We start from the raw sequence: 26,325 nt of genomic DNA, 5'->3' as shown, positions 1-26,325 counted from the left end.
GTCATTTGCCAGCTGCAGGTGTTTCGTTAAGCAATTTTACGGACGTCGCGTTGTTTTCAATCCTCTCTCGCGGGTACGACGCGTTTAAAATATTTCAGACGAATGGTACAGCAATTCTGCAAATGGTCGAAGTTGAAGTTGCCAGTTCCGTTTTCGATGCAAATGGAGGCATCAACTCGAAATAGAAATCGCGGCGATCCTTAGGAAAGCGAAGTTTTTCTCCGGCTGGTACATCCATAACGCGACCAACCACTTTCCGTAACAATCCGTTATCAATCTTACTAATGTCGTAGCACCCACCTCCTTATTAACATAACGCGGTGGCTGCGTCGCATCGCAATGAGCCGGAAACCTTGAACAACGCCCAGGCATTTGTTTCTTCGCCGATGAAAAGAAACGTGCATTTTCTTTCAACGTTTCCGCCCCCTTTTTTTCTCTGCTTCACTTTGTTCCCTCTTCTTTTGTCTGTACTAAGTTTGCCCGACCATTCGAGCGTCGGCGCTGATCGATTAAGTAGCTAAACAGTGGATAGACCAAACATTTGTCAGACAACCTTGCCTGACTATGTTGGAGCGAAACTACTCAGTTGCACTCAAGGAGTACAGTTAGCGTTTAAGGATGCTAACTCGAATTACCTCGTGCACGGAATACGTGCAATTGCAAATGATAGCTTTAAACTTCACTCCCCATTTAATTGGATATTCTTTTAATCAACCGAATACCAACATTTAACGAACACAGAAATTGAGAGGAGGCAATATCTCCGTGACCGCCACCTAATTATAATTAGGGAACTTTGCAAACATCTCTAAAATTATGCAAATGGGTGACATAAAGCAGCAACAGGAGAGCCCATCGGTGCCCCAGCAGCTGTGCTCCCCGCTCTAATTAAACAGCATCGTAAGCATACGTCCTTCGTCATTCGGAGCGGGACCCTCCGGTTCGTTCTTTCTCAATGGGGTGGTCATGCATACACGCGAAGTGACTGGGCGCGCTGTATCCCAAGAGCTATTTTCCAATTGACCAGCATTCGTAATTGAAGTAAGGGGTTCGTCGGGTCGTGCGGCAAGCGCAAACGGTCGTAAAACCGGGGACAGCGAGCGGAGGTGGGTCGCAAAAGACGAGCGTAGTTTGTCCAGGAGTCGAGACAATAGATTTAAGGCGCTTTCCTGTCGATCCCATGAATCTTGCGCGCGTGACGCACACCCTATGGTCAATCGGACTGAAACGCTTTGGTTGCGCGGAAAGCTCTCTCGCTCTCTTCGCACCCTCGATCCATTACGGTGCCCGTGCGCCTTTTGCATTCAGATTAATTCGCTGCTCAAGACCATTCATCGCGTTCGACGAGGGAGGATCGGGGTGGACGATGTAAAATTGAATTTTTGTCGCAGCAGTTACAAATGGGTGGTCCTATTTTCATCGTTAAACAGCGGCGAGTCAATTTTTCTCGTTCCATCTTCAACATCGATTTTCCTAAGCGTTAAACGCGGAAAAGAAACGGATGAAAGCTCACGCATCGCTGGGGCAGATACGGACTCGAATCGAAATCGCGTGCTCGAAGGGTGGTTGCGCAACGTTATGAATCTCAGTCGCGTGACACCTTGTAACTGGCTGTGGTCAATAGTCGGCAGACCGGTTGCGTCGCCGCCCGTAGGAAATCATCCATCTCTTTCACCCTTCCCAAGTGTATTCTGAGGATTTAACCGAGCTCCTTGAAGTGTTTACTTACGTTGAGCCTCGGCGAGCAAATTTGCTCGAGCGAACTCGCTGATCATCCGTTCGAGAGGGTCGTGAAAAAGCTTGAGGTGAAGCGCCGATGCATACAAAGTGGAGGTTAAGAGGTGGGCGTCCTCTCGATCGCATTTCTTCTCCGTACCTTTCACCTGCGTTGTTTGCGTTACCGTTAATTACGCTGTTCTTCCGTTGCTCTTCGAATTAATTCCCTGCTGAGGAACGCGCGATATCGGGAGAATACGTGAAACACGAAGCGAGCGCGTTGAATAATCAATGGTAAAGGGTAAAAATAGAATTATCGTTGCCTCGTTTGCACATACCAATTACTTTATCCAGCTCTTTATCTCAAGTAATAAAATGTATTTCGATACGTTGCTGTAATTACGTTTATTGGAATCCGTTGGAATTCAATTCCGGCCCTTTGCGTAATTAACAGAATATCTCATAACGCGTGGAATACGTAGATTATTTAAATTAGATCGTTTTTAACACATCGAAGGTGTAACAGCAGCGGGGAATAGTTTGGAAAATAGCGTATAATTCGCGATAAAGTAATTGGACGGAAGTTTTCGAACTTTAATACCAAAATGGTTGCCAATGGCGGTGGAACAAGTGCACTGGAAACTCGATGAAATATAATCGATCCGATATGCACGACGAGGCGAACGTTTCGTTTAGTTTCGTTGACGCGTCTGAAAAAGTCCTCTTCCCATCGCGACGAGCTTCTACTCCGAACGATTAATGCACGCATCGGTTCATCCACGCGTTTATCAGCGTTCCGTCCGCGTATCGATCGAGCGGAGTCGCTAAGAGACGGGAAACTTTTTCCATCAAGCGGAGAATAATGAAATTTTCCGCGGAGATACCGTACCGCCACCTCGATTCCGCGAGTTTACCTTGAAATGCTGCCGGATATTTTCGCGATGCTTCACTCTAACACGGCTTAAATCTTTCATACGAGATTCGTTAACGCGCGCGATATACGATTTCTTATTGCCTTCTACAATATGGAAATACGGGTATTAACTTCGTTACTATTTCTATGCAACAGGGAAAGGAATCGCCGAAGTATTCCTTTGAACGAGACACTCTGATGGAATCAGAGTAGCGAAAAAGTTATTAGAAATATGTCGTGAGTCTGCACGTAGGGTGCGCCGTCACCCCACTGCCCACCTCTCAATTTTTACATGGAAATCGAGTATGTCAGCGGTCGAGGGGTAGGTCTACTTCATGACGAATTTCATTCTCAACATTTTGACGTAGTGACGACAGATCTTCTATGGACATGGTGCACGCAAAACTTTATGACGTTAGAATTTCACAAAATTAAACGCTTATAGAGTATCTGATAACTTTATCGATTACACGAGCAATTGATTTCCATCACCGTTTGTGACCGTTCAATGGAGCCTCGAAAAGAGAACGAATTCGTCTCCGCAATTGCCATTCCCGGATACCTCCAGCCTTCCGTTATCCATTCCTCCCTTACCGATCCAAACGTACCAGTGCCAAGCGCACAGGAATGCGTTCGTTCGCCTCGGAACCGCATCGCGGCAGGGTGTTTCAATTATGAACTAATTACCGTTCCTCTGCGTATGGGTGCGCGACCGGTGCAATTTGCCGCGAACGTGGCAACATCTGCCAGCAGTGTTTCGTCTGGGCCTCCGATCAGGCATCCGGGTTCGCCCGTCGCGTCGTTAACGGCAACGTGCCATGTGGTATAACACGTGTCCGCAAGGGGATGCGTTGTTTAGGGCCGAAAGAGCCCCGTAACCCTAAGGCCGCGTTTCCACTTGCGAAACTGGCATCGCGTGCAGATGCGACTGACGTTCGCGTAGTTTCAACAGCAATATCTACGGTAATTAAAATGCCCTGTGCCTCCGCGTATCGCTGCAGAAGTTGGAGCGTGCACGAGCCGTCGAGTCGCGTCACTTAAGATCGCGCACGAACAGCCTCGAGTGGAGATAGGGCATTACGCGTTCTCTCGAGGACCACCGTTTTGGTTATCGAGCACGCGAGAGGAGCTCGTCTCTGTGCTCTGCTTATGCATCGATAATTTCCACCCTATTCCCACCCCTTACCCACTGTCCGCGTTTGCGGTCGTAGGCATCTGGAAAATGAAATTCCCGCGATGCAACCGACCGGCAAGTCGGGAAGCAAGCGGTGCGCTGACGGTGCCGTGCATCCTCTGCCCCGGGTCTTAATTAGCCCTGTGTCTCGTGTACAGGGTGGCTGAGATCGAGGCGATGTCGTAAAACGCTTTTAAAGCCCCTTGGCTCGGTACAGGAAAAGGGATAAATTCGAGGGACAGAATTATTTTCTGCCTCGTAAACGTCTGACGCCAGTCGTTCACGGATGCGCAGCGAGAGGATGTTTATGCCTTTTAACGTGCTCGTTTTGCAGCCCCTTCGCTTGGAAATTAGCGAGTTTCGAATGAGTCTCGCGTTCTTGTAAGCACGTCTGATACCGGGCGAGTTGCGAAGACGGAACACGCGGTGGATGTTGTACTCGCTAACGCATCTCTAGTTTCACAGGATCGTGAATCAAGCGCGAATTATAGTAGAAAGGAACGTGTATTGTGCTTCACATCCTCGATTTCTAACAAGGCTAAGAACCACGTAACTTTCACGAAGCAACGCGACTCGACCTCCACCCAGTACAAGCGGATACGGTAGCCATTCTCGATCGCCCTCGACGCCTATTTACAACCTCGTTTACTCGTAAAATCGACAGACGATACGACGTCGAAAGCGAGGGGTGGTCGGCCAGAAGTAGGAAGTTGTTCGTGGCTCGTTTTACCGATCGTACAGCCTCGATTCCCTCTGACACTCGATACTTCTCGATTCTTTGCTACGCTCCGGGTTGCGTGGTCCCCGCGCGGGTACGCGCACGGACGCCCTTCAAGTTTTAAAATTCTGCAGTTGAACGCGATACGAAATCAATGCGGGCCGTTCGAACAGTTCGAGAGGGAGAGCCAAGCCTGGCGGAGCAGAGAGCGAAGGTGGAACATCTAACCTCAGCAGCTGGGCGGCGCACATGCAAATAGAGGTTCTACGCGAACAGACACGCGGACGGAATCGTCTAACGCGGGCCGGGGATCGCGTGTTCCGGATATGACGTCACGCTCGGGCCGCTTTGAATCTTGGCGGCCGCGTGACTCGAATCGAGATGAGGCTAGACGATGGAACCTCGTCGACGGTACCCCACACGCGACAAACACGGATTTTCAACTGCCTTACGTAACGTGCGAGCCTCGAATTAATCGTGGAAATGTTTCATTCGAAATCACTTAATTTTAGCTAGGAGAAATAAATCTTCAATTCTTTAGAGAAAATTGATGACAATGATATTTTGGTATGTATTATTACTAATTGGGATGCCTTCTTGCTCACCTAATCTAAATCCATCTTCTCCGGAAATCTATCAGATATTCACGTAGCCGGTTCTTAATACCAGTCTCAGCGGCTGAATTAGATTAGATTCGATCCGATAGAACGCGGGGCACAATGTATATTACACACGAATTCGAAATTCAAATCCTCGCGTGATACGACTGTCAAAGGCCTCTGCATGGCTTGTTCCGCGCTACCGAATCCGGTACAATCCTGTTATTAGATGTCTCTAAATCAAGGCTTACCTCCCGTTATTATTCCATCCGATCGATGTACAAATGAAATATTCAGATCGCATTGAAAGCATCAATAATAAATACTTTGACTGTTCATCGAGAGAGGCATCGTTGAAATCCGTGGTTGATTCGAGCGAACCTCGTACAACTTATTCGTCTCCTCTCAGCGAAATTGGCCGAAATTGAATCAAACATCCCCCATCGAATGAAATCTCTCTCCGTTCATCTGACCCCCCTTTGTTTCTCTGATTATCGCGGATCCACTTCTTAATTTTAACCCCTTTAGAATCAAAGTACACGACTGATCCGGTTAAGTTAATTCACGGCGTAAACTCGTTCGATCTGTCTGATACACCATCCGGCGGCGCATCATAAATCGCGCTGTCGTCGAGCACGCTTCCATTTCGGTATTCATTTCTTTGATGCGACGCGGATAAACCTCTCGAAGGGCTGAACCGTCGCCTTCCCCAATTTCGCACCACCAGCTCCGCATTGTCCCCCGTTGCGTCCTCGAGAAGCGACTCACGGTGCAACGTTGATCTCGCGCGTTATTACATCATTGCAAGGGAAATCGCGTATCAACTCAATGTAAGACCGACACGAAGCCGTGTCTGAGAGAAAGCTTACGGTTCGAGATTAAATCGGCTCTCGAAGATTCACGCTGTCCCCTTTCCACAATTTCACACCGCAAGCTTTACATCTTCAGTCCCCTTATCGTCATCGCGCGATCTCCTCGAGGCATAACACCCCCCGTGGAAATCGACGCAAAGGCGTGTCGGCTCGTGCCGTGTAATGATAATTCATGACAAACGTTATTCATACCAGAAGTTCGTCCGAGGTTATCGCGGCAGTTCGACTTTGGGTAGCGCACCCCTTGCGGGCAGTCTTCCCTCTTCCTCTCTCCCTTGCTCGCTCTCCACGGGAGGCCAGGCCCGTCCCTGGCCATGCAAAGTGAACCAGGGGTTGTTAGATTAAACTCCAGCCCCTCGCGACGCCCCGGATGCCTCCGACGCCGCGACGGGTTAAAAACAGACAGGAAGAGCATGAGTCATCCCTAAGCGAGGACTCGAATCCCTCGTGAGAACAAACAAAATCGCGTGTGGGATTTTGGAAGTGGATGCTGGCTCCTGGGGTGGTACCCGGGACGTCTTCCTTCTGGGAAGCTTCACGTTGAGGACGAACTCGAGTCTGTTGGTCGACGATGCGTTCGAGGGGTTGGAGTTTAGTCGCGTGCGCTTCTGAGACGAAGAGATTGGCTCTCAGAATCGTCCCATGTACGTGCTAGAGTTAGAGATGGGTTAAGAGTTTTTATATTCGCATAAAGTATCGGTCTTGCTAGTATGCAAGCGTTTACTCGAATCTACGAATTGGTCAGCGCGATTGCTGACTCGCGCGACCGAGTCACTGACAAATTTTGTGTATCAGTGAACAAAGGGGCGTCCGTGGACGAATACTGAAGGGGTTCTAAACAAGTGGGTCCGTAGGGGTCGATTTATTCTTCAAGCTGTTCTCGACGTTCCGTCCGTGGAGTAGACTACACGTATCTATTATTACAAGAGAACATTAAACCGGTTTCAACCGGTCCAGTTTTACCTCCGCAGTTCCACTTTCAAATTCCCTCCGCTCTTTTTCCGTCGGTCCATCGATTCCCAATGTAGTAAAATTTTTATGCCGCCGTACCGTTTCCCTACATCTCTGTGGCTCGTAACTGAATCTACTATGGAGTCTACTATGGTGTCGACTCTTGAACTAGGATCGAACCTTTCAAAATAATTCTCTAAATACTCGCATACTGTGTTCTATCCCTAACGCATGTTATTTCTAACGATCGTACGACTCGATTTCTGAATCTAACAAGAGAAATCGTTTGTTTGTTCGCAGGTAAGGGACGAAAGCCGAAATCGATGTCAAGTTCGTGGCAGTATCAAGTTCGTAAGTAACCAATTCACTCGACTCACCACCAACGCCGGGCGCAACAGTTTCTGGCCGACGATAAATCGATAGACCGTCGGTACCGGGCGTAGGACACGCGACACTGTCGTGATCGAATCTCGCGAAGCCTCTGGGAACCGTGGCGTGGCGACAAAACGGTCCTGTCCCTAAGAAAGTGTTTTAAATCTCCCTGGCAGCGCCGTTTCCGTTTCACCCTCGGCAACGAGCCCTCAATTATTCCCATGGAAACGATTCCACGGGCGAAACCTTTCAACGCATCAATCTCGTTCGGACTCTTACCTAATATCGCGCGCAGTTAATTATTCCGTCGACAAAGAGGCCGCTGAGGCTATCCGGATGATCGATAAATCTCGAGGATTCGAGGGTCAGCGTGCATCGATGATCGTGCGCGGCTCGTGGCGGATTCGCGAAGGAACGAAACCACTTATCCTTCTAATCTTTTTAATTTAGCTGAGCTTCTCCGACTAATTTCGTCGGATGAAACTCAAAGGAGTTAGTTTTTGTTTCGACTAACGTTACGGATATAATTTGATGCGCGACAATTTAATTCTCTGAGTACACCGTGAAATATAGTTACTCTTTTCTGTAACATTCCGGAATTCTAGCCACGCGAGAAAATCTTTGTGCTTTTAATAATCGGGTTCATCCTGGAGGTCTAAGAAAGAGAGTAGCTAAGAAGGGACACCAGGAATGTGCGATCCGTGCAATTTTTAGCACGCTTCAAGGTTTATTTTCGATCAATCGATACAGCCTTCGCTATAATTTCCTGCTATTACGTGTGCCTATAAATAACGACGGTGTATAATCGAAGAGTTCGTATCATCATTCATTGTCTCGGTCCCAGAGATGTAGAGCGTACGGGGAAGTTTACGGAACACGAGAATCTTTTTATGAGGTTCCCTCTTTTATTCCACCGCGTTGGTCGATTGTACAAGCAACTTTTCTTCGAACCGTAATCCAATTCTCGCTGGTATAGAAGGTGTAAAGAAATTGCTCGCGAAAGAGAGTAGTTCGGTATGAAAGGAAAGAGCGGAGGACTGCTTATATGGCTCCGTGTCGTGTCCAAGGTCCACTTTCTCGCGTCCGCTCGACGAGATAAGACGATGAAATCGCGTCGAAGTTTTCGCCGAACGACCGTCCTGATGCGCGTTACCTCTCCTCGTGATAGCATGCCGGTGGAAGATGAAAACGCAAGGCTGTAAAGGATTTAATACACTCGCTGAGATATCGTCTCGCAGCACGAACGAATCGAGTGGCTGGGCTCGTAACGCGTTCCCTACTTTCTTCTGCGCGTCGGGGACGAGGAACGCGTTCCAAGACGAGGTTAATTTCTTACGCGGTGGTGTATTCGTGATACACTCGTGGCACGAACCGTGGTCCTTGCATGATGGATGCGAGTTACGAGATTGTTTTGCAACCAGGGAATTCACTGTTCCAGTAAACCGAGAAAGTATTATACGATTCGGTCGCGTGCTCGATTCGTTGACCACTACCACTGAAAACAAGTAGTTAACTCGACGGCGGAGAACATTTACCAGAACGCCCGGATGATTGATCGTTCTCACGATTCCTCGAGATTGCCTTCTCGTTTCTACGAATAAAAACCTCCGGGAATGCGAGCAGCGATTTAATAAATAAGCAGATACATCTGTCAGGCGAACAATAACAACGGAGCACGGGCCCACTGTCCAGCCAGACCAGGCACAATGGCCGCTGAAAAAAGGAACGCTGGACCGAAAAAAGGAATGATCCGTGTTGCCTGAAAAAAGGACACTCACGGAGGAGCATTCATTTCGACCAGGACTTTCATTCGCGCAGAACACACGAGGGAAGATCACGAAAGACGAGACAGAGAGAAAGAGAGAGCATGGCCGAGAGTTTGGCTGTCCCTGAAGCTGAGGGAAGAGGGTAGAAGAGATGCTCGTCTTAGGAGACCCTTGCTCGCGTCACCCTACCATTTACATTATGTCTCTCCTCGTTTTTCCTTTTCTTTATCTGGTAATGCCTATCTACGGTTTCCGTGTGGTGTCTGCCTTTATGCAGCTGACACGAGGAGTGAAAGAGGACGCGGATGTCTGTACCCTCTGTCGTGTGTTCTTTGAGGATGACGCGGAGGTTGCTTTCAAAATTCGTGGGACAGTGATAACTCGAAAATCAGCTCCTTTCGGATGGTCTCTATTTTAGAAACACTCTGTATAATTAGATTTCCAGCTGCAACTTCTGAATGAAACATAGACAAGCAGAGGACTACATCAGTAACATAACTCAGGAATGGTGACCACAATTTCATCAACTTCTGTATCGCCTGCGTTCTTTAGAAAAGATTGTTGCCATTCCACGAATTAAATAGACCACCCAGCAATCTTTCAGTTAATCAAAAGTAGGCTTCCACGCTCTGTTCGCCGTTATCTACACGCGGGTACACGTAAAACGAGAGTGTCGAGCTAACAGGAGAGAGGCCGGGCGAGTCGCGTTCTCCGCAGATGGGCCGGAATTAAACGCGGCAACGAAACGCGCCGCGGTATTCATCCAATCCTGCGAAAGTCTTAGCGTCCTTTGTTCCCGTCGCAGAAAAGGATCGAAACGGAGGACGCCGTCGCCCTATAGCCGTCCTTCGAGCAGACGGGGTGCTTACTCTCGCTCCTAGGATCGCACCAGCCGGCCCGTTAATGAGGAAATACACTTTCGCTACGACGTGACAAAAGGGCCGGCACGCATAGCGTCAGCAACGTCAGCAGCGAGTCAGGTTCATTCCTCAAATGAGAATTCCCGTCCCTCCGCCGTTGCGAACGCGCTCGCGAAAAGAGCTCGGTTCGAGCACGCACACGTGAAAGGGAACTCGAAACCCCGCGCCAGTCCGATGCGGGGTTCGAGAATTCGTTCCGGGCCACCCCTTGGAAACCTACCACGGGGTTTCGGGGGCCGTTTTTTTACGGCAACCTTCGTGCATCTTTTATCTCTCGGTATTTTTTATAGCTTCGTTGTGGAAATTGAATTTCTCCGGACGTTTTCAGGATTCGCGGTTTTTGGGAAATGGAAAATACAGGAGTGCCATTTTAATTTTAAAGCGCAGGCTTATTAGTTCGCAGTAATATTTGGTAATGTCGAAAATAAGTTCTCGCGGGATATTCGGTGGAATGAAATTTGACCTCTGGCTCGAAGCAGAGCTAAATATCAGATGCGAGGGGATTGCTCTCCCGTGTACAGCATTTCATGCATTCCCAGCCAATAACAGTAAGATTTTATAATATTGTTAGGCTGTACGGCTGTAGCAGAATAACGTAGGAGAAGAGCACGGTATTTGCACTTTTATGGTACACGGTGGACCTTAAAGTTTGTAGCCTCGCCGTTGCAGCTCGTCGCTATTTGGCTCACTCGTCTAGAAAGCTTCTTTTTATCATTAGTATGAAGCCTCGGCTACGACCGAAGCGAAGAAACGTAAATGGCTTTCCCCCTTGGAAATGCAAATGGCTTCTTGGTTGTACCAAATCTCTGACTCTGTTATACGATTGTATTTTCCAGGATATTTGTCTTAACTAACATTTTTCTATCATATTTTGCTTTCTTCTCCTCTTCAAAATTCAGAGTTAAACACTTCTTACGGAGAACAGCTACTGTTCATTCGCTCGACGATGGAAAAAAAAATCTAAAGAAGCCAACGAACTATGATGAAACAAAACCGGAACGTTTTTCTGTATTTCCAAGCGAATTGCTTTCACTTTTCTATTCGTCCTCGCGTATACCACTCCGCGTCACGGATAGTTCGCTCGAAAACCCTTGTCCATCTCCATTTCAAACTCAAATTACAACGAAAGCTTCGTTTACTTTCTCCAGAATTTTCCCGGCGCTTTTTTCCCTACCTTCCGTCGAGTTTCATTGCGACTACCGCCCGGGAAGCGGTGATACACAAGTTCGGTGCGCTTTCATTTCCCCGAGGGTCTCTCGCACGCGTTGCCGTCAAACGCCTCGAGCACGAAATGGAAAGCATATTTTTGTAGTCCTCGAACGGTGGTCCCGCCGGAAGGAGGGTTTCCCACGTGACGCGGCCGCCATCCTCGTAGCCTGCGCGCGTATGCGTAAGCGTATCGCCGGGCATAGTTTCTGGGCTTTTGTGAAAACTTGAACGGATTTTGACGGTTGGCGAGAAGTTTCCATCCTCCTCGGAATCGCAGTAATCGTGGGCTCTCTCTCTGTCTTTCTCTTCTTCTCTCTTTCAGCCGAGACGAACGAGCAAAGTTCACTGCCAAGTTCTGAACGCAGACGGTGAATCAGAAGTTCCGAGATTGTATTTTATCCAAACTAGGTTTCAATACTTCGTGTTTCGTCATTTACGAGCGAAAAGTTCGTTCGCTTTATGACGCTATAAGATGTTCCTTATTTAATCTTTCTGGTATTACAATTTTTTTATTAAACTTTGAGCACTATCGGTGATTCCTGCTGGAAAATGACCGTCTCTCCTCTTTGCGTCGTTCGTTAGAAGGCAGCTCGCGTAATATCGCGTACAATAATTCGTTTTAATTATACGTCGCAGTCGATCGGTGCTCCGCGATAGGTCGCAGGCTGTAAATGACGGGCACGGAAATGAAACGGTGGGAATCTTCGCGAGAAGAAAGTTTTAATTGCGTTAGACAGCGGGTAACTTGTTACTTAGAAGCCGAGGGTAATATTTGAATGCAATTACGGGCCCTTTGAAACGGACTCACTTCGACATCAGGTATTCAGAACGAATCCGCGATTCATCTTTGCGACTCGCTTGCTTTCTTGCCGCGTCGATGATACGCATTTTTATTGTTCCTCGAGGGTGCGTTTGAGAAGCGAGGCTAATTTCAATGCTACCCTGTTATACCTGAAATCTTCTGATTAATACTAATTTGCATTCCATCTTTTCTAAAATTATGAAGGTCAATTACTGCGTAATATATCCTGATACAGGAATCTCACACAAAAAGGAAATTGGTGCGCTTCGAGGTTACTGTTTTATCCCTGTACGATTGTACAATGGTTAGTTAGCGTTGCTCGAATCAGAATTCTCTTTCGCTGTGTTATACGATAAACACAAGAACTCGGTACAGTAAACCTTGAACGTTCGTCGGAGGAAAAACTATTCCACTTACTTCACGGAAACAGCTACATTCCACTGGAGACGCCCCACGACTGTCACCAGGCAAATTCTTCCGCCCGCAACGGTCCCACCGGCCTCGAACGCCTTTCATCTCTGGAATTCCCGTTTTTCTTATTTTTTTTCTTCCTCGAACCGGTCTGACCAAGCCGCCCGCCCCCGTTCGACGCGCATACCAGAGTTCGATAATAGAATTTAGCCGCCCTTCGCGGAACGCGCTCACGGTTCGACCGGCAGATATGCAAATGATTGCCGTTCGGGTGGGCGGGCTGCGAAGGGTGCACAGAGAGAGGGATGCCAGGCGAGAGGGTGACGACCGTCGGGAATCCGTGGCCGTGCAGCGGCGGGGCGGTCGTGGTCCTCCGCAGACACCTGACGGCCGCCATCGAGGGAACAGGCGACGGTGTTTGCTTCCGCTGGAAAAATGCTGAGGAAGCGAAAACGCGACGAAAGCACCGTTCTCTTCGCGCGAAGGCTCAGGCATAACGATTGGTACACGTGTCGCCGCGGTTTCCATGAATACAAAAACGGTGGCTCTTAAAGTAACGTTAGGGGAGTCGGGGTGAAAGAGTTATGGTCCACGCGTGAGTCGGTGTCGGATGTTGTCTTTTGCGATGCTGTTTCCGTTCAGAGTCTACCGAATGGTTCTTACGGAAGCACTTGATGTTCGGGACTTTATTTTTCTAGTTCAATTCTTTCCAATTGCGAATTTGAGGATTGCAGATTTTTACAAAGAGCGTGCAGGATACGACGAAAATTGAATGATTGATGGACGGAACATTTTGTATAATCCCTCGGACGTAAATTATATCCAACGTGCTTCCCCCAAAATTATTGTCGTACACTCAATTGCCAGCCTATTACATTACTCCAGTAACACAAAGCAATAGAACAGCCGCTAAACAACTGAACTCCCAATTAGCAATATACAGCACCGCTTTTCATCAAAACCGAACCGGTCTAACCCTCCTAGTTACGTATTAAACATTTCACCCTACCCTAGCTGGATCCATCCAGGCTTCATCACTCTCTCTCTCTCTCTCTCTCTCTATCTCTCTCTCTCCTTCCCTCTCGAACTGCACGTTCGTTACCGTACACGCAGCCATTATTACACGAAATTACATCTAACCCGTTCCAATACTCGCTCCCATATCACCACCGTGCAATAATCGAATCAAACCGCCTCGATTTCCATTTTTATCCTTCGAGCCGCATGGAGACCGGCTAACAGAACCGTCCTGGTCGGGTATTCGCATTTTTATCAAAGTTACACGGGAAATTTACTTTGTGTACCAGAGAACACGGGGAACGGGGGGCGCCTGGTCCTGGCGAGAGGGTGGATTCATTAGCGTCTGCACGGAAGAGGGCACCCTCTTGGTATCGTGGAACGCGCGGTTTCAGGGCAGTGGTATGGGGGTTGATTCCTGTGTTTGGTCAAACAGAGAGAGCAATGACAGACCGGGCTCAGGCTCGATACGCCGCAGCACGGTACACAGCCGAGGTTACCAAGTTATTTCATTAAGCTGCCTGTAGGCTCGGTAATAATTATCGTGCGGTTCGTACGCGTCGCTTTTTATGAGATTTCGGCCCGCTCGCCGAAACATTTTCTTCCGTTTCCGCGAACGGAATAACGAAAGGAACGTCTGGCACTCGTTAGAACGCAGAGAGGGAGGACGAAGGGGGTGGTTTTTAGTTTTATTTCCCCTTTGTTTTCACTCCTGTTTCCTTTTCCGTCGATGCCATTGTGCCCTGTCCGTTAGTCGCGGCCATTTGGACCGCGTCAATGGCGTTTCGTTGAATGCGTGAAGCTAGTTTCGTCGAATCTTTTTTTTCCAGAAAGTCTGCCCGTGAATCAGCCGGCCCGATTGTTTATCTCGGCGATCGGCTTTCTCGTATCGTTTTTGAGTACAGAGCGTCTATCGGCATGAGATACGGCCTTCATATGGTAAATCCATGTATTTACGCGCGCTTTCGCTGATGGAGCACCCGCTTTTTGTTTCGATCTTCCATTGTTCGATATCGAGGGCGTTCTCGATGGAAGGTTACGTAAACAGCCAGCGAGTTGATCTCTTTTTTTTGTGAAAAATTTATTTTTTATTTATGCGGATAGCGATACAGGTTGGGAAGCTACGACAAGAGAGGGAAAGTTGAGGGTACAAAAATCGAGAACACTTTAACGTTAACGCTAGTATTAATGAACGTTGGGATTGTTCGATTATGGGATGATACACTGTTTTCGATCACCCTGTCTGTATAATACTTTGATATTTATTGTTGCGGGCCGTGGTTCGATTATTAATAGCGGCGAGGATGCGGCTTTTATGTGCGGTAACGCGAAACGAGAAAGCTCAGCGGGGAATAAATGTTTACACGCGAGAAATCGAAAGGTATCAGAGCAGTCGAGACCCTTCGATATTTTCGCCGTTTCTATTTCGTTCTACCCCCCGCGGATAACCACCCTTGTGCGAAAATCCACCTGAAGATCCGATACAGCAGATATTTGCACGCAATTTAAGGGTATTTGCCGCGAAACCATTCTCCCTGGATCGCATCCGATTCGTGGCAGGGTGATCCGTCAGGAATTCCACAAGTTAGGAGAAACGCGCTTCTATTATTTCGATCGCGATCCTCATTTCCGTTTAACATTTTTATCTACATTCTTACATATGTCTTATTGGTATGCAAGACAAAAAGTAACCAAGAACGTATAATTACATACTAATTTGCCAGACAAACGAACCTATGAGACCTTCGCGTCTTTCGCAACGAGCGTGACTCGATCACCACGCTCGTCTTCGCGATGCGAATGGCGAGGGTGCAAGTAATTTTGGCAAATTGGCTAAGCTCGAAAGTCGAAAACTCTCATTTTTTTTCCGCCCCTCGGCGTTCCGTTGGACGACGCGTCCCTTTCGTCCGGCACGTGAACCGGTTACGACCGGTGTCGTCTGCAGAGCCCTTGGACGGGAGTCAAATCCAATCTCGACCTAGGCGTAATTCGCTAAACCATTTAGGAGTAGGAGAGAACAGAAGGGCGGCTCGCGTGTCCATTTCTATTCTCCTTCGTTTTCGAAATTTCCCGTGGCCATCTCGGGTCGCGTGGAAGAGTTGCGGTACGATTGGGGCTGGATGGAAGTCGGGGTCCTCTCGGTGGTCCACCGCACGCAAGACGGGGGACAACGGGAGTGGAACCCCATTGCTAATTCTACGGCCAATTATGTCCCAACGTCGCGCGGTTTTACTCCCGTCAGGGGTGTGCTCTCGGGGATTTCGTCTCTCACCCCTTTTATGCGAGGGACGGGGACGTCGTCGTCGCGCGGATTGTTCTCCTGCCTCTCCGACTTCTTCGCGTCTCTGCCATTTTTCGCCCCCCTTCTTTCTTCTCTGCTACCCTTTTACCTCTGCGCGATTGCTTCAATGGCTGGCCAGGCTCTCGGCCACGTCCTAGGTCGTGGTTTTCTGTTCTTTCAACGACGGGAAACAGACGCACGTCTGGATTGTTTCGACGTCGAGATGAGCGTGTTTCGAACGGTGGTGCATTGGGGTATCGATTTTGATTTTTCGTGGGGTTCTCCTTTTGAGGAGATGTTGGCTTCTTGTGGGGTGGGGGTTTCTCCTTTTTTAGGAGATGTTGGTTTCTTGTGGGGGTTGGGGTTTCTCCTTTTTAGGAGGTGTTCGTTTCTGTGTGGGGTGGGGGGTTTCTCCTTTCTAGGAGATGTTGGTCTCTTGTGGGGGGTGGGGTTTCTCCTTCTTAGGAGGTGTTGGTTTCTTGTGGGGTGGGGGTTTCTCCTTTCTAGGAGTGTTGGTTTCTTGTGGGGTGGGGGGTTTCTCCCTTTTAGGAGTGTTGGTTTCTTGTGGGGTGGGGGATCTCCTTGTAGGAGATGTCGCATTTTTGGGGGTTGGGGTTGGGTCGGTTCGGGTATCGCAAGGGGTAGGGTCGCAGGGTTAGGGTTGCCTTGGCCAAGGCTCGCAGCGCAGGGAATCGCAAGATCAGGGCTGGGGGGCAGGGCAGGGCAGGACCAGGGTACGCATTCGGGCCAGGGAGGAATGCGTGGTCATCAATTGGCTTCCTCAAAAGAGAAGCTGCGTCCATGACGCGTAACCCAAAAATTGGGGGCCGACGTTCTTCGCTATTGCGATTTCGCGTCGACGAGATTACCTGGCGACAGCTCGCCTTATATATACTCTGGTGTCAACTAGCCCTAACGAGAACAGGTTAATTGCCGTAGACATCTGGTGGCCGTGAGATGAACTTTATGGCCCGTGGTTCTCGGCCTAATTTTATGACATATGCTAATCTTATGGGGGTGCTCAATGGGTGTGTTTTAAGCAACTCCTTAAATGTTTCGTTGAATTCGAACCTAACATTTTTCGCTAGTTCCACTACATAGTTCCAAGTACATATTACCTCTCAGAATATGGAACAGACACGTTTGTTAATTATCAAGATAAATATTTTTAAATCTTTTGGCAGACTAATACACTTTGATTGAAAATACGGGTAACGATTCAATCCCTGCCAACTGATTTTTGATACGCCCAGTAGATAAGTGTACGTTCACACAGACAGTGTCTGGCTCGATTCAAGGGTGGTTTAGGGGCTGAATGCACGAGGGGTTCGCCGTTCCACGGATGCTCACAAACTGGCCGGAACTAAATACTGGAACAAAAGGCACGCCAGAGGCAGTGCGAATTAAAAATGTCTTCGAGTGATTGTTCACCCTTGCGCGGTGAATTTATGGCTCTCGATAAATCCGATTTCAAATGATCGAAAAGTCATTCGCGAATATCTGGACGCTTATCCTCAATCCAATCTTTTTAGTTATTTCAAAATACATACAGAATACATACAAAATACAAGAAATTTTTAATTGTAATTAAAATACTGATAGATGTAATATTGCAGCTTGTACGAGTTTTTCATTGTATTTAGATGCCATTTAAACGTTCAAAGGAGGAACATACAAAAATTTTATTACACTTTACGGTCTACATTCCTCTTCGCATGTCCCGCTGCAGAAAAAAAGAAAAGGGGCGATACAGGCGGGAGGGGTGACTTTATACCACGGCACACGCACAGCCCTGTTCTTCCGGCCTGGTTAAAATACTGCTTGCTCGCATGAAATATTTTTAATGCTCGGCTTTACGGCATGTAAGGTTGAGTTAACGGATTGCAAAAAATTCCGCGACTGTGAACGTTCATGTTTTAAACGATTTTCAACCAACTCCTTTTACTTACGCTCTCTTAACGCGCCTAAAATGTCGCCAGAAAATAAAACAGTAATCATTCCTTTAAAGCTATAAAGAGGTAACGAGATGAACGTTTCAGTAAAAGTAATAACTAATAAAAAAATGAAAACATTTATAATATTATAAGTTCAAGCAATAGTTAAATTTTTGTGTTTCGATCAGGAGTTATTAAATAGTTGTTTCTCTTTTCTTCGTCCAATAGATTGTCGATTTTGCGCGATTTCCGCGGACATTTTTATTAAATTCCGCCCTTGCCGTGGCGCAGATAGGGTCATCGAGGGTCGAGCACCGGCGATCGAAGTTACGGATGGAAGGTAAATAGACTTGCTGAAAAATCGGCCAATTCGAGCTGTCCAGCTGGTCAGGGAGAGAACGCTCGGAAAGACACGGCATCCGTTACAGTCACTCAACAGAAGGCACAAATGCTTTCAATTTGTATCCTGACGTCGTTTAGATTTACCCAGTGATCTCCTGGCAACGAGTCCATTCCTGTACCTCGTTTCCTAGACAAATATTTGTGCCTCGAGAGTAGCAAGTGTTCCAGCAATTTTTCACGTCCCACAATTCTGTACGGTCGATGCGTGGAACAAATAGTTTCTTCCGTCTATATACGAATCGTTCCGCAAATATTGTCAGTTCCACGGTTTAATATTAATAATACATAAAAAACAGCGAATGAAAATGAATAAATAATCAGAATCAATTCTCGACGCGCGAAGATAAAACTCGGCGAGCCTCGATGAAAGAAAACGAATACCTGGGAACGCGCGTTACCCAGATCCACCTCGAGAATTCTAAAACGTCCCAAGGCTACCACGATTTTCCCTTCCGTCGGATCAGACACGAATCAATGTACTTTGTCCAGTTCGTTACAGTCCATAGACCGAGCTCTCTCGGCGCTCGTTCCAAGCCGGAGGCTTCCTTGCGTCTTCGCGGCTAAGAAGAAGACTTCCCACCCCTTCCTTCCACCCCTGAAAGACTACCAGCTCGCTCGTGAGATGGATTTTATTTCGCGGCTTAACGTTCGTTCGCTGCTAGCTCAGAAGAAAAAAAGGCCTGCTTCGATCCTGAGGGTGGCTTTATCCGAGCGATAGGCCATTCCTCTTCTCTCCTTCTCTCTTCTTCCTGACCTCTCTCTCTCTCTCTCTTTCCCTTCCTGATGGGCGTCGGTACATGGACGAATTTGCATGAACCACGGTCACGAATGCTTGCGTGCCGCGACTGATAAGTTCGGCTTAAGCGAACGCTTTACTCGCGTCTACGTTTTTACTTATAGGTAGCCACGCGTGGGTGCCGTAGAACGTCGGGTGGTTTTCTAGATAGGCGGCAGCCACCGTTGAGCCGATAAGCTTGCCGGTGGATTACTCGAGCGATACGCTGGTTCAGAGTTGTTTCGACAGAATGCGTATAAATACGTCACGGTGGAGTACCGTTTCAGCTGTAGAAATTGCCTGGCGGGCGCGTAGATTATCTGGCGGCGATGTCGCGTTGAGTAGCGAGAGTTTAAAAAGTGACAAGTGCGAAGGTAAGGACGAACGGAGCGTATGAATGAACGAGAAATTTGCTGAATTTATCGTGCCGGATTTCGATCTCTACTTTGTGGCAAATGACAGCCAGAGGAGAGTTTTATTGAACATCTTCGAACAGTTTCGAACGCGGGGGTTGTAATTATTTCTTACCGACTTCTGACGCTCGCTCTGAAGCGCCATTTGTTACGAATAAAGGAGACGCGATCGCACTTTGGTATACGCACTTGACACCCTCCGAACGTTATTTTTCTTCTCACCAGTCTACCTCTGCCTGCTTAGTTTTTTTTCATTCTCGCGTTTGCCATTTATATCGTTCTTTTCCTTTCTGTCTTTAGCCTAGTTCCCGACGTGGCTGTTTCTTCGTTTTCTTTCGCCGTGAACAACACCTCTAGTGTTCTTTATTTCCATTAGGGTGCCTCGGGCCATTTCTTATGATCCTGCAGATTCAGAAGAGCACCGATGTACCTACCAAGAATAATCCCTCGCTCGTTTAAATTATTCTGCCGATACCTTTCAACCTGAACGAGAACTCTGTGCTTTCTGGCTCGCTACTTACGTACAGGTTGTTTCACGAAACCTAGACAACGCGTTTGTTCCAATCTCGGCTTCGTCGAGCAGAAAATGGAACGTTGACGAGCGAAGGCTTTGACAGTCGAATTAAAATCAACCGGTCGTTCTGACGTACGAAAATTGGTCTTTGACAGAACTTAATACGGTTTCAAGGTATCGACGCATCATCTCTCTACTCCGGTCGATGAATTTTTATTGTTCCCCTTCCGTGCTGGCCCGTTCGCCTGCCTGCGCTCCAGTCGATAACCGTGTATTATTTGAGAAAAACGAAAGGGGGAACGAAATTTTAATTAGAAAACTGTCGCTGGGGAAATGAACAGCTCTCGATTCTCGGTGGTACCAGCGTTCCTTCGTTCTAGTCGCTCTCTTTTTTTTTTACCAACGTGCTAATCAAGCGACGCGTACACCTTCTTTCCTTTAAATCAACTGAAAGGTATATAATTATTGAAAGCATAGAAATTCTTAAGTATACCAAAGATACGAAAAGTGCTGCAGAAGGTTCCGTTTGGTTAATCGACTCGGGGAGGAAATTATCAAAGCCTGCTTAAGGAAGCCTCCTCTAAAATGTACGAGTCCAAGTTTCACCCTCTGGTCTTAGCCGAACGTCCGCGATCTCAGACTATCGGGGCTTAGAAGCTTGAGACAATGGACGGGTCTTTTATTGAATTCTTTCCTTTTACCGGTCGGTAGTTGGGAGCACCACTCCGGCTGTATATGTAAATGTAGCTTAAAGGGGGGGAGGGGTCCTGTAATCCCACGGGAAGATCGGAGCAAGAGGGGCGCGATGGGGTGAACTGCAGTAAACGATATTCCGTCATTGCCGAGCGGCGCCCTTATCTCCGTTGTACACGCTCCTATATCACCCTTCGATCGCGAGAATAGAATCCTAAAATCACGACGTTAATGATGCCGGCATACAAGCTTAGAGACTTAGCGGAAAAATCCGGCCAAATTGGCCTTATCGACCTTGGCCACTGTATAGAGTGCCGCTGGACTCGCAGAAGTCATCGTCCAAGGGTTGGCGTTCGTTTGCTCTTTTTATCAGCGGTACACAATGTTGGAAATAATTGGGAAATTTGGGATAATAATTTTTTATCGATGCTAATAGCAGGAGATAAAAAATGATAACGTGTTTATCGCGTGATAAAGTGTTTCTGTAGAATGAATAAAAATTGTTTAACGCGTTCCAGGGCGACGTCCGTGTAAGCTCCGCGAGAGAATTAACCTTCCCCCAGAAATGAAAGGAGAAACGCCAATTGGTCGCTAATCCGCGAAAGCCTCCGAAGATTCGAACATGGTCGATCCGCCGAGCGAAGGGGCCAGTAAATGGTATATAAGCCTATGTAATGTACAAAGAAGGAGCATGTACGCGACGTATAAACCTGTTATATTCGAGGATCTCCTTTCTTTGACGAGATTATCAGCGCACGCCAAAGGGGGTGGTGCCATTCAGAGAAGGAATCACGTGCTCCCGGTACTCCCTTGCAAATTAATACAACTCTCCTCTTCGTACAAATTTTTTTTTTGTACATTAATATACTTCAACGATTGCGTACGATTATTTATTAGCGACAACATTAAACAATCGAACGGGATTCGGTTCAGAAAATCGATGAGGGTACGTGAGTTTCGCGTGACGCGTCTTGATTCTGTTTAATCCCAGGACGATGCTGCGATTAACAACGGAGCCACGTGTTAATTCGAGCAAGTCCTTAAATCCTCGCGAGGCGTGGAATATCGTCGAGGGAGGGAATCGGAGCAGAGGCGGAAAGGCTGTCGATGTCTTTTCCGTAATATTTTATCTGTCCGTGGGGAAGCGACACGGGAGAGCATCGTCTAGCTGCAACGTTTAAAATTTAATTATCGGATGTTCCGATACCCTCCGGGGGTGTTCGATTTATCGCGTGTACAGAGTATCGCTGGGCATCCACGGCACGTTCAGGTGGGTTACCTTTGACATACCAGGAGCGATTTATAATTAAATGTCTTTGTAACGTGCCACGGGTATCCCGTGTCCCGCGGAAAGCTTTTCAACGACTGGATCGATGGCGATTTTAAAGCTGATAGCGATGCGCTCGTTAACCCTGCACGGTGTCGCGCGCGACTCATTTTTTATTTTTACTGTCCCTTATATCACGGGGGAAGCAAATCTGGTTGTAAACAGTTAATTTGCATTCACTCTAGCGGTAAGCAGGGTGATGAATATTGTTATAAAAACGAGTTGCTCGACCGCGTAACAAAGGGTGGGAAAATGAATGGACTTTTTTTCCTTGACGGGCGCGAGATACCTTTTGTGCTGTTTACTACTCTTGGTAACAGCAGTGCACCCAAGTGGGAAATGTTTTTCGGCGCGTTTCGACCTGACCTCGACACGTTTAGGGATCCTTTGATCTTTGTCTCGCTGCTGCATACGTAGGCAAGTGGACGCGAGAAACGCGGTGAAATAGAGGAACGCGGTGCGATCGTTCCTCGTTGATGAAGGCTTTGGCCTACTATTTTCTCCGATACGCTATCGTGAACGTCATTTCTTGAAAATACGTACACACGTAGGATAGAAAATTTAATAAATTTACATTCCTTCGAAAAATAGATACGCTCAAGATTAATGGTATTGGCATAGAGTGAAAATGATAGGAAGGTTGGTTCGGTTAAGCGGCAATAGAGGCTCTTGAAAAGCCTGATCGACAGCACCTGTGCATCTTTTGTGAACCAGACAATCCGGGATCCCTCAAGTGATGTTCATGGGACATCATGATCCGTAGGGTTGGTTTAATGGGTGTCCCTGTGGTGCGGTCACGTGGCCTATACATATATATGTATATATCGTATATAAGTGCGGTCAGCTACACCGTATGGGGTGACATGTCATTAATAGCATAGCGAACGTTCCAATGACGTCACTTCGAATGATTTACACGGGTACTTTACAATCGACTTAATTAGAAAGTGTCCCAGGGTTGAAGAAAATCATATCGTTCGTCACAAAAGAGTATCATTTAATTTTTTAATGGACACATCTCTCGAGTATAGTCTGGAATATCAGAATTCATAAAAAATCTTGCGTAAACACTAATTACAGAAGCGATACGTTATCGAAAATTCGCATCGAGCCAACCCCAGCTGCATCCATTAATAATTATTTAACAAAACCAGAGGGGAGATCAAAAGGCAAGGGAAAATGGTATAAAAAAAGAGTGGAGGAAGAGACAGAGGAAAGAGGAGTGTGCAGTGGTCGTCCCTACGGGACGGTCACGTGCCCTATATACCATGGTAAGCAGCAGGGGTTCCTCGTGTATGGCAATGGATACCACATGATGTTGTCCCATAAATAGTCGGCCGGACGCCGGAATTTCCATTATATCGCGTTCCCGTACGCAGTCTCCATAAACAATATCATCGAAGTCCGCACCGAAATGGCGTTCCCCATTAGGTGTTTGCTCGCGATATTTATTACGGGCACGGTCATTGTGATACGCGGGATTTATAGCAGGGTTTCGCGTTGAAAATCTGCGGACCGCCTTGAACGAGAGAACGCGAACGATGGCGACCGGGAAGGAGGGCAAGGCGAGGAACGAAAAGCGGTGAAAGTTGGAAAATAGTTGAACAATTCGAGCTCTGCGAATGGTTGCAACGTTAACGCTCGCGAAACGCTCGATCTTCCAGTTCGCAAAGTGCATTCCGATGAACGCGCTCCCGATATTTCACGGTGAGCCGGCGAGCCGATCCGCGTGGCTGCGGAGAGCAATTCCTCGGATAGTTGTAATCACGATCAATTAACGGGCCAGACGGAGTGCCTTTGATACGGTGGTGTGTTTTCAAGTTCCCGTGGAAAGTGCGTAAACCTATCATTCCCCTGAATTGCACGCCAACGTCGTTACCGCGTTCTCCATAAACTTGTTACGGAGGAATCCACCGAGTCGGAAGGAAATTTTACGATTGATTGTTTCTAGCCATTTTATCGGCGATTCCCGTCCACGGATGGAACTCTACTAGCAATGGTGCTAGCAAGCATTTCGAGCTACCGTTTCGACCGCAGGTGTGCATGCTTCTGGCTCAGTTGGTTGCTACTCGAATATTTCATGAGCTCAGCGAGTAACTTTCGCGTCACCCTCTTTGAATGATTCATTCTGCGGGAGTGGTCTCTGTAAACATCCTGCTTAATTACAGTTTCAAAAATTGTACCCCTTTAATAACATTTCGTTTTCCATCGTGTAATATGTACATTAATTGTTGTCGTATCGATAACTTTACAAAAATATTTATAAATAATAGTACACCTTTGATCATCCCTGCGTTTCTGTATTCAATTATAGTAGGTGTTTAATGAAAAAGGAACCTCGTATCAACTTTAGTAATTATGGTAACCGAATGTTCAATGAAACGTTATACGACACCATCATCCTTTAAGCACTGGAATTTAATCTGTCTCAGGTAATGTTCATTAATTAGATGCGAAACTGAATTATCGGCGCAGCAAGTATATCGGGGCGCGGCGTTGCATGGCAGTTTAAGGTTTGTTTAACAGCTTCTATGATCCACCATCCGAATTCTCTCTTGGTTAATGTATATTCCTAGTTTCGACTTGAGCTCCGCCAAGATCGGTAAAGGCAGGCTCCTCTCCCGGGACCAAATCATGGCGAACTTGTATCCCCGGTTCGAACTCTTTGAGCAGACGAACATCCCCAGTACAGTGTCGTATTTCGCGTGCACTATAATATGTCGTAGAGGTCCTGAAAATAGACAAATTTTAAAGTACTTGGCTTCACCGAATTCTCTTCTCCATCTCTTACTATGCAACGTCTGGAAAGTATATAAATTTAGAAGACGAAAAAGAGAAAGCTGGACTAATTGAGTTTTACGGATTGTGAAACGAACTTTGATCGATCGAACAGTTTTCACTCTGTACAGAACGGATATACCGATAATACAACGTTGGAAATATTGATCTCATCGATCCTCACACAGAGGTTCGTAAAGGTCTGGGTTGACTTTGCGCGGAGGATATTTTATTTAGAATTTATTCTCCGGAAACTCGTTTGCTCTGGTGTAGAGTACGTTAATTAAGCTAAGAAAAGGTCAAGGGACGCTTATTTTAGATCTCTTTACGTTCTTTAACATTTGAGAAATGGGGTCGTTTAAGGTAATCAGAAAGGGCTTAATAAGTGTGAGCAACGAAGCATATCTTATCGTATTCTTATGATCAACGATATTTAAAGTTTACCCAGTTTCTTGTTCGAGCCTTGCAACTGCCAAGTTCCAAGGATCTCTCTGTCACTGATATCCCCGTTGATATTAAAAACAATTGGTCTGTTCATCTTGTAACTAACAGCAGCGTATTTCACGTCAAACTTGCTCGCGGACGTCTGTCTGACCAGGAACCGTCCGCATCTGCTCAGACTTTCGTTCATCGGTGTTCCAGCGACCAGGAACCATTCCCCTGTAACCTGACAGAGAAGTACAACGTATTGTCGCCACATTTACAAGCATCGTTTCCTTTTACAGCGATACTCCATTTCATCGTGATTTTCCGTCGCTTCCGCGTGGCATTACACGTAAATTTGAATTCGAATCGCGCGTACGGAAGCAAACGTAGCGATTGACGCATGCGATTGCGCGTAACGGGCCAATATTAACAGGCTCCGTTTGCGATCGTGCGAGCGTGCGATCTGTTCTACAAGCTCTTCCGAATTTACGTTTGTCGACATAGCTGCGTCATGCTCGTGGATATCGCATGCCCGACAGCGTCGCGCGCTACCATCAGCCACGTTCCGAGCGAACGCCTCCTACGGGTATCATTATGCGAACGCAATCGTGTTGCTGTTTGCACGCGGTGACAAACATCCAGTTTAAAACAATTAAGCGAATGGCTAGCATATTGTGGAAACTTCCCGTTTCCATCGTCACGTAACCCTTAAAACCCTTTCATTGCTATGGATACGTACATGCATCATTCAAAAGTTATTGTTAGTTACACTTTGAACAGTAAAACAACAGAGTCTACGCTGGCAAAGAAGTATTCCAACCACCAGCGATCGACGTTGTTAAATCGCGCGTCGTCCATGCGAAGTTGCATCGACAAAAGCTGTTCAACGCTCAAAGGGTTAGAACGCGATACGCGAGGATCGATTAGCAACGCGTTGAATCAACATATCGCGTAAAAAGCAGTATAATACTGCGGTGTAACACGGTACCTGTGTCAAGTCCAATGGCTGTCCAATATCCGGGGGGCAGGGTCTGCAGCAGGATATCAAACACGCCGCGCAAATCACCGCCGGAAGTATACTGCGCGCGGCGAACATTTTCCGTTCGGCTCGGAGGGATTTCACACTCGCGGATCCACCACCTCCCGTCTGCGCGGACTGGCCACGGTATATTGAAACCGTAAACGCGGATTCTGATGGGATTCCAGTTCGTTATCTCTACGACGCATTACTCATGGGGGTTTGTCGACGTCGAGGCGCATACGTATGCACGTACGTGTGCAGTAGGCGGACAGTCTGTAAACGCGTGCTCCGTGCTTAAATACCCGTGGTCGGCCTGTTTAC

At 47.3% G+C, this 26,325-nt stretch overlaps 3 protein-coding genes across 3 annotated transcripts in view; 1 reads left to right on the top strand and 2 right to left on the bottom strand.

The window, feature by feature from the left end:
• LOC143422091 (uncharacterized) overlaps positions 1–26,325 on the bottom strand; it is a 442,059-nt gene that overhangs the window by 23,000 nt on the left and 392,734 nt on the right. The window lies entirely within an intron of this gene.
• Hwt (SH2 domain-containing adapter heavyweight) overlaps positions 1–26,325 on the top strand; it is a 168,363-nt gene that overhangs the window by 83,551 nt on the left and 58,487 nt on the right. The gene's annotated exons all lie outside the window — the stretch shown is intronic.
• On the bottom strand, positions 24,181–26,287 carry LOC143422101 (uncharacterized). Its single transcript, XM_076892508.1, has 3 exons — positions 25,972–26,287; positions 25,002–25,224; positions 24,181–24,510 (listed from the first exon to the last, which is right to left on the bottom strand). The coding sequence occupies exons 1-3, from the start codon at positions 26,077–26,079 to the stop codon at positions 24,299–24,301; spliced, it is 543 nt and encodes a 180-aa protein (XP_076748623.1). The 5' UTR covers positions 26,080–26,287; the 3' UTR covers positions 24,181–24,298.

The sequence above is a fragment of the Xylocopa sonorina genome, chromosome 3, assembly GCF_050948175.1.
Source record: "Xylocopa sonorina isolate GNS202 chromosome 3, iyXylSono1_principal, whole genome shotgun sequence".
NCBI classification, from domain to species: Eukaryota; Metazoa; Arthropoda; class Insecta; order Hymenoptera; family Apidae; genus Xylocopa; species Xylocopa sonorina.
This window is presented reverse-complemented; position numbering and strand designations above follow the sequence as displayed.

Bases quoted from the DNA above. Each gene is read 5' to 3' on its own strand.
- LOC143422101 (XM_076892508.1), bottom strand. From the start codon at position 26,079: ATGTTCGCCGCGCGCAGTATACTTCCGGCGGTGATTTGCGCGGCGTGT. The intron at 25,225-25,971 runs GTACCGTGTTAC...CTTCTCTGTCAG, and splicing joins AGCCATTGGACTTGACACAG to GTTACAGGGGAATGGTTCCT. The intron at 24,511-25,001 runs GTAAACTTTAAA...GTCTATTTTCAG, and splicing joins AGGCTCGAACAAGAAACTGG to GACCTCTACGACATATTATA.